The 13,211-nt window shown below is 36.1% G+C and overlaps 1 protein-coding gene across 1 annotated transcript in view; it reads left to right on the top strand.

Moving 5' to 3' along the window:
* Positions 1–13,211, top strand: part of LOC125877803 (DNA ligase 4) — a 40,028-nt gene that overhangs the window by 13,111 nt on the left and 13,706 nt on the right. The window contains exons 7-15 of the mRNA XM_049559074.1: positions 253–324; positions 1,161–1,240; positions 1,405–1,442; positions 1,526–1,532; positions 1,670–1,825; positions 6,665–6,740; positions 10,826–10,950; positions 11,029–11,063; positions 11,451–11,509. Coding sequence (XP_049415031.1) covers positions 253–324; positions 1,161–1,240; positions 1,405–1,442; positions 1,526–1,532; positions 1,670–1,825; positions 6,665–6,740; positions 10,826–10,950; positions 11,029–11,063; positions 11,451–11,509 — 648 coding nt within the window. The remainder of the gene's footprint in view (positions 1–252; positions 325–1,160; positions 1,241–1,404; positions 1,443–1,525; positions 1,533–1,669; positions 1,826–6,664; positions 6,741–10,825; positions 10,951–11,028; positions 11,064–11,450; positions 11,510–13,211) is intronic.

The raw sequence follows: 13,211 nt of genomic DNA, 5'->3' as shown, positions 1-13,211 counted from the left end.
ACCATTTTCATAATTTTCTATCTAATTCCTCCTTTTTGTTGTATTTCCTTGGTGTGATTTAATCCTTTCTTTATGGATTTGCTCAATTTATCTGAAACGAGTAAATGCACTTTTCCTCGTGTCCTACTGAATTTTTTGATTTGATTTTAGTACTTGCCGAATACGCATGATTCTAATACTGTGGTTCTCATAACGAATTGTTATAGGTTTATAGTACTTCTAATTGCTATATCAACTCAAATGTGCTTGCAGAAACTTTCTGGATCATCAAGAGTATGCTCATGGGATGTCAGATGTTATTACTCAGAATATCCTTGCTGACAAGTAAGCAAACGTATAATTCTGTAGCCATTGTAAAAAAGGAAAAATAAATATTAATCCTTATGCTTCCATTTCTCTCTCCCCCCCCCCTAATTTGTTAACATCACCCTATGATTTGTTAATTGTTATTTCATGTCTAGATTTGCTACCAAATCCACCAGATGCCTGTCGATTACTTTTTTGATATAATTAATTAATTTCATTAAAGAAAGGGAAAAAATGTGTGCCTGTACACATCAATACACATGCCTGTCGGTCACTGTTCCCAAGACTCTAGTTGGGTACTTTGTTTGACCCTGTCTGAATTCAGTTTCAATTTTTATGTGATGATGTCGTGGGTCTGGGTTTTATGATCACGACATGCCTCTCATATTGCTATCCCATTTTTCTTAGAGATGGTTAGTGGGGGAGTGGTCAGTGGGCGATGAGATGCAAGGTTGCTGGAAATGATATTATGCGGAAATGACCCAAACTGATTATGTAGCATAAGTTCTGTTTAAAGAAGAGAACAAGAATTAGTCTGTTTTATGAAGAACTCCCAACAGGGATGTGCTGTGTGATCCTCTATCTTGTGATAGCATCCTTCTTTTCAGCTTTTTGATGCTGGTACATCCCCAGAACTGGTCTGACATGAAGTGATGTTTTTGGTTTATCTTTTAATTGATGGCATCAAGTACCTTTGACAACTAGTTATTTTTTTGGAAAACGAAATATACTTTGTTATTTTCTGAACTGTGCAGAGCTTTGATATCTATTTCTATTGCATATAGCCTTGTAATGAGGGGTACTTACCTTTTCCGCTGCGACTGACTTTCTCCTTACCTCTCTTTTTTGATCAGGTGCATACTCGATGGTGAAATGTTGGTTTGGGATGCATCAATAAACCGCTTTGCAGAGTTTGGTTCCAATCAAGAAATAGGTGCTTATGATCCTTGATTGACATTTTTCTCCACAAAATCTGTGTTGTCTGCTAGTTTTTGATGCATTTTCAATGTATGCTGAAGATCCGTTAATCTATCATAAACCTATTTTTGTTTCTGAATTGCCTGACTTCTCATTGTGAATTTCTTACTTATATAATAGCTAAGGCAGCAAGAGAGGGTCTTGATAGTGATAGGCAGGTTCGTCTTTAGAACATTACTATTTTATCGTGTCACTCCTGTAAAAGATCGGCATAATGAAATATATTTTGGTTGTGTTGCAGTTATGTTGTATCCTTTTTGTTTCTACAATGTTTTCCAAGTTTGGCAGCTCAGCAGGAAATGAGTGTGTTAATGTCAGCGATGCTTGTCCTTGAATCTCCATAATGTTGGTTGGCTTCCTCTCCCTTAACATTGCATGTCAATAGATGTTGCGTTCGATATTCTTTATGTTGGGGATACCAGTGTTATTCATCGGAGCTTGAAGGAACGCCAAGAGATTCTCCAGAAAGTTGTGAAGCCCATAAAAGGCCGTTTAGAAATTTTGGTCCCTAATGGCGGTCTTAATGCTCATCGTCTTTCTGGTAAGGATGCCTTTTGATTCCCCAGGTTGTAAGTTATATTGTTGTCATGCTTCACATTCTATTCAGCAATAATGGTCTTTTAATCCCTTGAAGTTTGTGGTGATATCATAATGTATATGGTTGTCCATGTTTGCTTAAATAAGATGTTTGTGCCATGAATCAAACCATTTTCATTTGTCCACATCCCACCTGGGGAACATGTGTAGCGACCACCATAGTCTCATGCTATGTGCCCTGCTATAATAAGTTGGTCAGACTCGGGTGCGGATCCGAGAGTCGGATTTGGCAAAATCTAAATTTTAAGATTCAGGAGTACGAATCTGAACATGGATACAAGTGCGGGGATTCAGCTTAAAAAGTCTAACATTATAAAAATAGATTTATAAGATAATTTAAATTTGAGAGATATTTTGTGATAAACTTACATGTGTATTGTAGAATTCGAACTTTCATTCTCCAAGATGAACTTCCATTTTTCCTATGAACACAACAAAATAGCAACTAAACATTAAAACCATTAAAACCATTAAAACATAGTACTATAGAATAACTATAAATATAGAATAAATATAACTATTAAATATTCTCAAAAAAAGAAAAAACATTAAAACCATAGTACTATAGAATAAATATAACTAAAAAAAGTCAAAAATAAATTGAAAGAAAAGAAATAACCTTATTAGAACAAGGACAATAACTCTTGAGATAAAGAATGTAACTTGAAATAAGATCACTAAACAAAGTGAAAGTGGAAATCTAAGAGGAGAAGAAAAAAAACAGGGGTGTAAGACCGTCAAAATGCTCTTTGGCACATTTCTCGAGGCAGTTACCTCGGAACATTTAAATTTTCTTTCCTAAATGGAATTTCTCCATCATTTCTTGTCACAACCCAATTTCTGAGGTCATGATGACAGCTACTACACTCCACTAGTAGGTAAGCCTAACCCTTGGCCCGGAGCCGCCCAAACGACAACATGCAAAAATTCTCTAATTAACGAGACATGGCAGCCCTTTCGAGATGAAAATTACCTAAAACCAGCGACCTTCATGCTTCCCTGAGTGCTCCAATGCGTAGCCACGATCAACACGAACGCACAACACTTGAAATCACCCAAAACAGAGCTTTCTAGCTCAAGATATCAAAGTTTGAATATAGGGAGAGATGCTGAAAATCGAGTTGAAATAAGAGTTATAACATCAGTGCTGACCGCGAAAGCAATGCCTAGGTCGCAAAAGCGAACACCATGAAAGCGATGCCTAGGTCGCGAAAGTGACCAAGCCCAAGAGGCTCCTGCCGCGAAAGCGACCACTGCAAAAGCGATCAAGGGGTTGTTTAAGCTATCACATCAACACCAGCTCAGGCTAAACTTTGGTTTTGACGCTCCGGTCTCATCCTGAGTCCTGTTAGCACAAATCATATATGAAATCTGATTGTAAATGACATTCCGGATTCAACGGAGTCATCGAAAGTTCTATTTGAGGTCATCTCGATGAAAAGTGGGTCCCACACTCGAGTTCCATTTTAAGCTTGTGAGAAATATAGGAAAAGAATATTATTTAATTGTTGTTGTTTACATTATTACATTGAGACCCTATTTATAGACCCTAGAATACAATCCTTTACCAAGTAGGATACTATTTAGTATTCCTATTTCTATTTCTATTACTATTCCTATTCTAATAAAATTGTATAAACCTATTCCTATTCTAATAGGATTGTATAAACCTATTCCTATTTTAATAGGACTGTATAAACCTATTCATATTCTAACAAAACTAAAATCACAAGAAGGCTCGAAATGAGACTAGAAGTCTTGAGAATTGCATGAAAGGTCATTTTACACAGAACTCGACATTCTCATTCGAGCACATTTACCAAGAATGTTGACCGAAGTCAAACTTTGGCTTAAGCTTCAAAGTTAAAACGCCTAACAACACAAACTCGCATCAGAAGTCTCGGGGCCCAAACCAACCATGCTACTAGTCTAAAATAGCCCTTCCAGAGTTGATGGAACAATCATAATTGCATTCTGAGGCTGTCTTCCTGAACTTTTGACCGAAGTCAACCGTTCAAGTTTCAAAGGCTCCAAAACACGGAAACTTGCACAAAATTCAAATGAACGACTCGCGACTGAACCTTCAGCCCTAACAAGTCATAAATGACTTGGGGTCGCTAAAAAAAAGTTCTAAATGCTAAAAAGATCGAAAATGGAGGAAACGACACGGAGGGTCATTACATTTCTTCTGCCTGACACGACCACAGGGACCAGTTACACGACACCCAACATCTCAAGCGGTCATTTGTTAGCTTTGGCATAGTCCAGTCATTCATACTAAAAAACAAATGCCATAACTGTATCGTAACAACTTGTGTTGTGAAAGGCGCTTGCCTTAGCCCCTTTGGTGCGAGGCGAGGCAGGGTTACCCAGTACTAGCAAGTGAGGCAAGGTCGCCTATTACTAGAGCGGCCGGGCCAGGTCCCCTATTACTAGCTTAGGCGAGGCAAGGTTGAAAACTATGACTCAACAAGTTAAAACTTAAAATGTAAAATTAAGGTTTATTTGGGACTTACGCACCTTAAACTTCACAGTCGATTCTCTACGTCGGACTTCAGGGCTCAGGCAACTTCATGTTCGCCTTCTGCTCCTTTCTTCTCGTTCTTCTTCTTTATCCTCTGTTTTGACTTTAGCGACTGCCTTTCTTCTTTCTCATTAACTAGTGAGACAGTTTTTTGGTTCTGTTTTTTTGTTATTTCTCAATCTGCAATCTGCCCTGTTTCTTCTTTCTCGTTCTTCTGTTTTGGTATTGCTTATCATATGAATTATTGAGTCACTCTAGACTTTTAGTATCTATTATCTACCTTTAGTTTTTGAATTGACATCTTTGCTAATATGTTATTGCTATTGAGATTTTGGTCATTTATACATGCAATTAAATATTTTAAGTTTTTGGTATTAATTGGCGCCTCACTTCAAAAAGACAAGCGCCTTGCCGCGAGGCAGATCCTTGTCGCGTTTCACCGTCCAAAACATTGGTAAAAGTGCAGTGTAGAAACTGAAGGGAGTTGTCCTCAACGTTTGCACACATAAATCATCTGGAGCTGAGTTCATAAGCCCTCTACTTAGATTTTCATGTATCAAAGAATAGTACCTTAGCTGATGCATTTACCTTCCAGATTTTTCTCGAGGGCCATTTCCTGCCTTTGTGAGTGCTCCCTAGCATAAATTTTAGGCTGATTTTTCTGGAAAGGTTCTTGTGCTAGTCCATTTCCAGATTAATAGCCTATTTGACCAAGCTTCTCCAAGCAGAAGTGCTTAGTGCTTATTTTCTGTAAAGAAAGCTTCTTTCCATCCGTAGAATCTCCTCTGTATTCTAGCACTTTCAGCTTGCTTTTCACCAAAAGTAGTTTTTGAATTTTAAGAAGGGAAAAGGGCCAAAAATGCCCCTCGACTAGCAAAATTGCCCTTATTTTGATGTGGTCCAAAACATAGCCTTATCATTGGTGGATTGCTTCAGATTTGCACCTCAACTATGGAAAATAGAAAAAATACTATTCTAAAAAAAAAAGAACTATGGAAAGTAGAACAAATTTGCCCTTCGTATGAATTTGGTCCCAAATTGCGCTTATCATGATTCATGAGTGAACTAGCTCATATTTGTCCTAAAAAACTAATAAAATTTATTTTTTAATCAATTCTTTTGTTTTAGGGTCAAAACGTTGACTTCATATGTGTGGTATCCTTAGATGAACTTGGGCGATCCACTCTGAATGAACTAGCTCTTAGGATTGAGTTAGGCCCAAGATCCATTCTTTATGCAAGTATGCCTTAGACATTCTTAAGGAGACATGAATGATGAGATGTAGACCCATTTACACTTCTATGGATCTGAATGCTAAACTCTAGCCACAATAGGGGGAGCCACCTAGTGATCTAGGACGATGTAGTCAGTTGATTGGTATGTTGAATTATCTCATAGTGCCAGCACGTGATATTTCGTTTCCTATGGGTGTTGTAAGTCAGTTTATGGATTCTCCATGCGATTGTCATTGGGATGCAATTGTCAACAGTTTCTAATATACAAAGTCAGCTCCAAATGAAGGACTACTCTTCGAGGATCGGAGCAATGAGCAAATCGTTCGATATAAAGATGCTGATTGGGTAGGATCACCTTTTGGTAGACGTTCTACATTAGATATTATGTGTTAGTTCGAGGTAATTTGGTGTCCTGGAAGAGTAAGAAACGGAGTGTGGTTGCTCTATTTTGTGCAAAAGCAGAATATCGAGCAATGGCTATAGCAACTTGTAAGCTAGTTTGGATTAAATAGTTGCTCAAAGAACTAAAATATGGAGAAAATAGTTTTAGATGAAACTTGTATGTGATAATCAAGGGCCCCATCATATTTCATCAAATTATGTATTTCACGAGAGGACTAAGCACATTGAGATTGACGCTCACTTTGTCAGAAAAGATACTCTCTAGAGATATTTTTACAAAATTCATGAAGTCAAATGACCAGCTTGCAGATATTTTCACTAGGTCCCTTACTGGTCCTCATATTAGTTACATCTATAACAAGCTCAATGCATATGACTTGTATGCACCAACTTGAAGGGGAGTGTTGGAATATGTATAGGATTTGTATATAGTATCTTACATGGGAAAAGATTAGAATGTAGTGTCTATCATAGGCTCAATGTAATAATGTAGATGTATAATTAAATAATACATTCTCCTATATTTCTCACAGTTACTTCTAACCAATTGCAATTGTGAGTTGCATGGATATTCTTTGCTTTAGTTGAGTTCTCTTTTACTTATTTGTTGCCTGTTTAACAGGGGAGCCATGTTGGTCGATCATTGCTCGTAGTGTTGACGATGTCGATAAATTCTTTAAAGGAACTGTTGAGAACAGGTTTGTTTCATGTTCATCTGTTCTAACTCTCTTGAGTCCCACAACAAGATTTTTATATTACATTTAGTGGTATGAAGAAGAGATTTGAAGTGGATATTTTTAGCATTCCATTTTGTTCTTTGTTTCGCTTTCTGTATATATATACACATGCATTAGCTTTTTGTATTAGTAGTACCTTGTTTGGTACACTTTTTTAGCCTATGTATAACTAATGCTTGTATTAACATTAATTATACACTCTATTATGTATAGAAGTGTGTATTACTAATACATGGAAGTCCATGGTATTAGTGATGCAAGGTTTTAATACATGCGTTGGCATAGTTAACACAATTGCCCCTCAACTTTTTCTACATCTTTTCCACTATATTTATGGAGGTTTTTTTCGTAAATAAATATACTTTTAGAAATTATGCAATGCATGCTATATTTAATACACCAAACCAAACAATGCATAAAAAATAATCTCTGCATAACTAATGCAAGCATAACTAATACAATCATTACTAATGCAATCATTAATGATGCCCTCTTTTTAGCATTATTCTTATGCACCCTACCAAACAACCCCCAAGTGTTTTTGATTTGGGACTCAACTTTCCTCCTCTCTCTCTCTCTCCCTCTTTTGTGAAAGGATGTCGCGACCCAACCCACTAGGCCGTGCGAGCACCTACTTTAACACCTAGATAGGAGAACCCTTTCACCCAATTTAAATTAGGCCATGTGGAAATAAATCAAAATTAAACTAAACAACTTATTTATATATTGAAATACTCACAATTTGTCAAATAATTAAAATACCTTTGTAAAGAAAATACACTGACNCCCCCCCCCAACCCAACCCCAAAGGAATTACTCTAAATAGGTACAAGAGCTTCTAAAGAGTACAATTTATGAAAGAAATTAGACACAACTCCCATCATAAAAAGAGTAGAAGCTGTCAGAGATCATCTTCGTCTTCACCTGTGAAACATTACTGAATCTTTCAACTAGACTATGCCAAGCAGCACAGCAAGAGTAGTATCAGTACAAACAACACGTATTGATAGGCATCATCGGTTGACCAAATTTCACACATAACATCATGTAATTAATCTGAAGAAACATGCAACTTGAAGATAAATTAAGACCCCGACCCTTCAATCACCACTCTTACCACAAGTAGTATTCCTTGGAATCCATACGCTCTATCTCAAGTCACCTACCTCCTTCCGCTGCCAACTCCACCATCTAGCCATTCCATCCTCATATCAGATCATAACCTAACCCTTCTATCACATAGAGATTCCCCGGAGACCAGACTGTTACTACTCTATTAACCAACCTACTAATCTTCCTAAGTTCTCATGTCAACACCCTAGCCCTTTACCCATTTTAGTAAACCACATGCTAGACTCTCACTAAGCCAACCTTGACTCAAATCCCCTTATCAAATATGTTCTAAAAACTGAACAACCATAACCAGTCCCAACATTTTAACTAAGCACAAGACCCCCGACCATCAACGTAACCTAGTTAACAAAACAAATAATATACAATTATAAGCACAAATATAACATAGCCCAGACTCCCAATCTTCACCCTAAGTTAATATGCATAATAAACATGACCAACATAACAAGCCATACCTAATTCAGCACATCTTTCAAGTAACTCCGATCCATCATCACTAAACATCATCCACAATGTTTAACATGCAAACCTGTTCTACACAAGAACTATCCCAACATTTAAAGACAAGCTCGACCACTCATGGATCAACATGTAGCCATCTAATTACAAGGAAGTAAATTTGGTTCTCTCATGGTATCCACACATAAACTGTTAAGTGTACCATCGTGCTATCCGAGCCAACCGTTAGTAAACATGTTCCACTGTGGTACTCGAGCCAACCAACAATCACAAACAACACGCACAATCACAATCTCAATCACAATGAACAACCACACTTGAAACCATAAGTAAATTAAACAGGCTCATTGTATGAGATTATCAACATGAAGTCATTTCACATTCACCTTTTATTTCCTGAACATGCATTACACAAGCATTTCACATGGAACAATCAACATGAACACACACATACATATATACACCTATATATATCAATAGCCCAATACTGGACCCCTTTTTTGAGTACACATTCGTTCTCGGAAATTACCTCCCTATAATCTCATGAATTAATACTCTTCCCGTTTGTAAAGTTCCCCTTGATTACCCCAAGTTCCAGAAATGGCTATTACCCAACAATTTCATAGCATTTAAACTTACAACTACTAGCAGACCACCCCATCAAGAAAACTCAAGGTTAACAATCAAGACCTAGAGAACTCAACCCTTAGTCATTATCTTTTCCCGCCTTAACAATAATAAACAACTTTTAGCTGCCATCCAGACTTCGTGTCCGCAAACCTATGTATGAAATCTCCCGTCCATCTAGAAGAATATTTTGAAATAGAATACAGGTCTAACTATTCAGATAAGAAAACCTAGCCTACTAGGGCACCAAGCAACTGTTGCATCATAGACCTTGATTCCTTTTGTGAAACATAGCTTGTTTTGGGTCTAAAATAACAACACAAATACAAAATGCATCACAACAAGCCTAAATATTCTCGGATTATATCCAAATTCCAAACCCTAGGCAAACCTCATGATTATTCCACCCAAACCAGGGTATTCCCACCATTAATTCACCTAAAACTACCAATTTCATGGTTACATAAGTGAATCACGATACATAAATCAAGAACAAATGTGATTATAAACAACCCAAGGTTTTACATCCTAAAATTCTCATAAACTCGGATTTTCCCCACCTTAGGATGAACCCAAACCCTCCCCTAGGGCCACATTTACGTTCTCTAAGGCCTAGGAATCGACTACAAAAAAGTAAGGATTGGATTCCCCACCTTTACGAAGATTCTTGATGAAAGACTATTAAAATTTGCTCTAGGTCTCCCTTTCTCTTCTCTAAAACGTTCTTGGGTGATTATGAACAATTTTGGGGGTTTTCCTACATTTACAACGACTTATCCCGCTATAGCGGCCCAATCGAATCCCAAATCCCGCTATAGTGGCCCGGGTAGACTTTTTTTTTCACAATTAGTTCACTTATAACGATGGGACAGGACATTACATAGGATATTTAGGGGTTGTTTGGTTTGAATACAAGTTATGATGAAATTATTTTTTATTGAGTGTTTGGTTTATTGTATTCAAAATAATATGCATTGCATAAATTTTACGAGCACGTTGTTTGTTTACTAAAATATCCTTCACTTTATTTGAATTTTTATTTTTCTTTGCAAGCTTTAGTTATTCATTCTTAAAAATAATACTTTCATCTTATTTAGCTTAAATATTTTTGTGTGTACATTTCCCTGATGGTATCGTATGTATTTAAAAATAAAATTTTCTTCTTATTTAGCTTAAAAATAGAGCTTTCATCTTAAATTTGTTAAAGTAAAAGATGATTTATGAGAAATCAAAATATAAATAAACATAAGAATTAGTCAAATGAATTCATTAATAAAAATTAGATTTATGTAGTGTAATTTTTTAATAGAAAATATGAAGAATTATCATAAAAATAAGTAGTGAAGATTGTGAATGTTATTATACATGGTATTAAAAATAGTGTATATATACATGAATGTGAAAAGTGATGTATAAAGAAGATTTAAAGGGAAATCTTTGTCATTTACTTATTTTATCCCGGGAATACTATACTACCCAAGGGATAACTTATCCTAGTATTAATTATTAATCCGGGAATACGTTATTCTGGACTTGCCAACCAAACAACAAATTAAGTGACACTATAATTTAATCTCAGAACTTATTTAGTGTTATCCTTCACACCAAACGATCCCTTAGGGATTAAGCTTATCTGGGGTCTAGAGTTTCCTATTATTAAGTTTCAACTACAGATATGCATGTCAGGAGTGGGGATATTGTTTAATGACTGAAGGCTAGGTTTCCTTGATGATTATTTATGGTGTGTTTTCTTGTTTGATTTAATGTGAACTGTTATTTCCGTTAATTATGTTAATCCTTATTGGTATAATTGGTGGACTCTTCAGAGATGAAGGAGTAGTTTTGAAAGATTTAACTTCAAAATGGGAACCAAGTGATCGGAGTGGAAAATGGCTAAAGTTGAAGCCTGATTATGTTCGACCTGGCTCTGATTTGGATGTTCTTATTATCGGTTTGTACTGCTTACCTAAGGTTTCTGTTTGGCTTTTGTGCCAATTATTCTCTTGGGCTAACTTTACATTGTCAACAGGAGGCTACTATGGTTCTGGGCGACATGGAGGAGAGGTGGAATATTCCACCTGCTACTTAGGAGCTGTTTTTGTCCATGGATTTTTTTTTCCTTTTTCTCAATTCTTTTTTCAAAACAGCGTTTGGTTATGCGTTGGACTGATATTTTGATTTTTTTTTAAAAGATGGGTTTCAAGTTTGAATTAGTGGTATTGGCCAGTTTTTCAAGTGAAATCTTCTCCACTCACAAAATTTCAACTCTTTATCAAGTTAAATGCATGTCCAAACACAACTTCTCCAAATAAACTTTTTCAACTTAACTTCAAATATTTTTTTTTTTCAAATATCACATTTTTTATATCCAAATGCTTACTTAATTTGTTCACCTGCTTATTTGCTTATATTTGTTATGAGTTTAACCCTATATTTTCAAATTGATACTAGGTAGCTCAATTTCTGGTGGGTCTTGCTGAGCCTCCGGCTCCAAATACATATCCCAGAAGGTATATTTATGTTTTTGATGGTTTTGTAAATGAAAGAATCAGCATGTTATGTCAATTTTTTAATCATCTCCATACCCCCTGTAATGTGTGCTTCTATATTTTACTATTTCTAGAATTTCGTTGAATGCTAACCCTTTGGACAGCATATGCAAGGAGCTTATTTGAAGAGTTACTCGAAAAACAAGTCTGTTGAAGTTGAATATGTGTTTGAGTATTTGTAGTTTTTTGATGATGTAGTTTTTGCAGAGCATCTTTGAAAAGCACATGCAAACCAGAACTTCGAAAAACAGTGTTTGCATATAAAGTTTCAAAGAACTTAAACAAATACGTACGTAGTATTTTTTTTTCCACAAGTTATTGGAAAAACTATTTCCACGAATGAACTCCAGATGTTTCAAATTGGAACTATGTTTGGTCGGGTGGCAATGTTTCGGTCAATTTGTCTAGCACCAATATGTACTCTAGCTGAGATATCTATTGTTTCAATCTATTTTTGAGTTGTTTGCTATTCCCAAGTATAGCAAGTCTTAAACTGAAACGTTGCACTGTCTTGAAAAAAATATTACTTGACCATGTTTCTCTGCTGATTTGTAATAGAGGGTCATTTGCATTTTAAAGAACAAGATGTGTCTAAAAAGAAATATATGCAAGGATCGTTTCTATATTAAAAAATGGTGTCTGAAACATCACTGTAAGTTTTTATACTGGGTGTCCATCACAATTGCAAAATTAAATGGGCTGGACTATCATCACATTTGCGAGTCATACTTCGCATTTGCGGTGCTCAACCAGCACTGCCTCCTTCTCATTTGCAGTTGCATCTCCGGATTTGGGGCCAGTTTTCTACATTTGTGACTGCACCAGTTCTAAATTTTTCAGCAACACTCAATTGAATTAGTGTCGAAACACCCCCGAGCCCTTGGATTTCAACCCCAACCATCCCAACAAGTTCCAAAATGGTTATACAATTTTATTCAAAGCTTCAAAACGCAATTTCAACCAGAAACGCTCAAAATCAAGGGTTGGGTTGTTACAATTTTTTAGTTGGATGCTTACCTTCTTTGATGAGGTCTGGGAGCATGTTCGCTGGTTTTTATTCATTTTCTTTGTTTAATGCCGGTTTCCAATTCATCTTTTTCTTTTCTTGTCAATTTTGTCACTCTAGTTCACACATTGTAAGTTTCACTCTTATTTGGTTGTTTACTCATTTTCCATGTCAACCTTGAATCAGTGATCATGTCCATATGAATATAGATTGCTTTATCATTAATCATGTAGTGTTTTACCCGCTCATTTCAAAAGAGTATTCAAGTCAATCTTGCATTAATTGATGGAGAATGGTGGACAGTCCTTGTATCCAGATTGATTAAATTGTGGAATCTTTGTGTTCCACAGTGATATTGACTTCACCACTGATGTATTGTCAGTCTTGAGTAACAAGAGCTCTGCTCTTCCTGCTGAGTGTTGTATCTTCCTGCTGCGATAGCTAGTTCAATTATTCTTAGATTACAGGAAAGGGGCTTTTATTTATGTAGAGTACTGTAGTTCTATGAGATGTCTTTAAACGTAGCATGGCAAGCATCATATCTATATCTGAATTCGTTTCCAAAGTAATTCAATAGCGTTATGAGCCTTTTCAGTTTTCTGAAAAGTTTTCAATGCCTTTTAAGACTAGTAAAAAGAATTTATATCATTTATATTT

Source organism: Solanum stenotomum, chromosome 9 (genome assembly GCF_019186545.1).
Source record: "Solanum stenotomum isolate F172 chromosome 9, ASM1918654v1, whole genome shotgun sequence".
Lineage (NCBI taxonomy): Eukaryota > Viridiplantae > Streptophyta > Magnoliopsida > Solanales > Solanaceae > Solanum > Solanum stenotomum.
The sequence above is the reverse complement of the archived record's forward strand: the minus strand, read 5'-3'. Positions and strand labels throughout refer to the sequence as shown.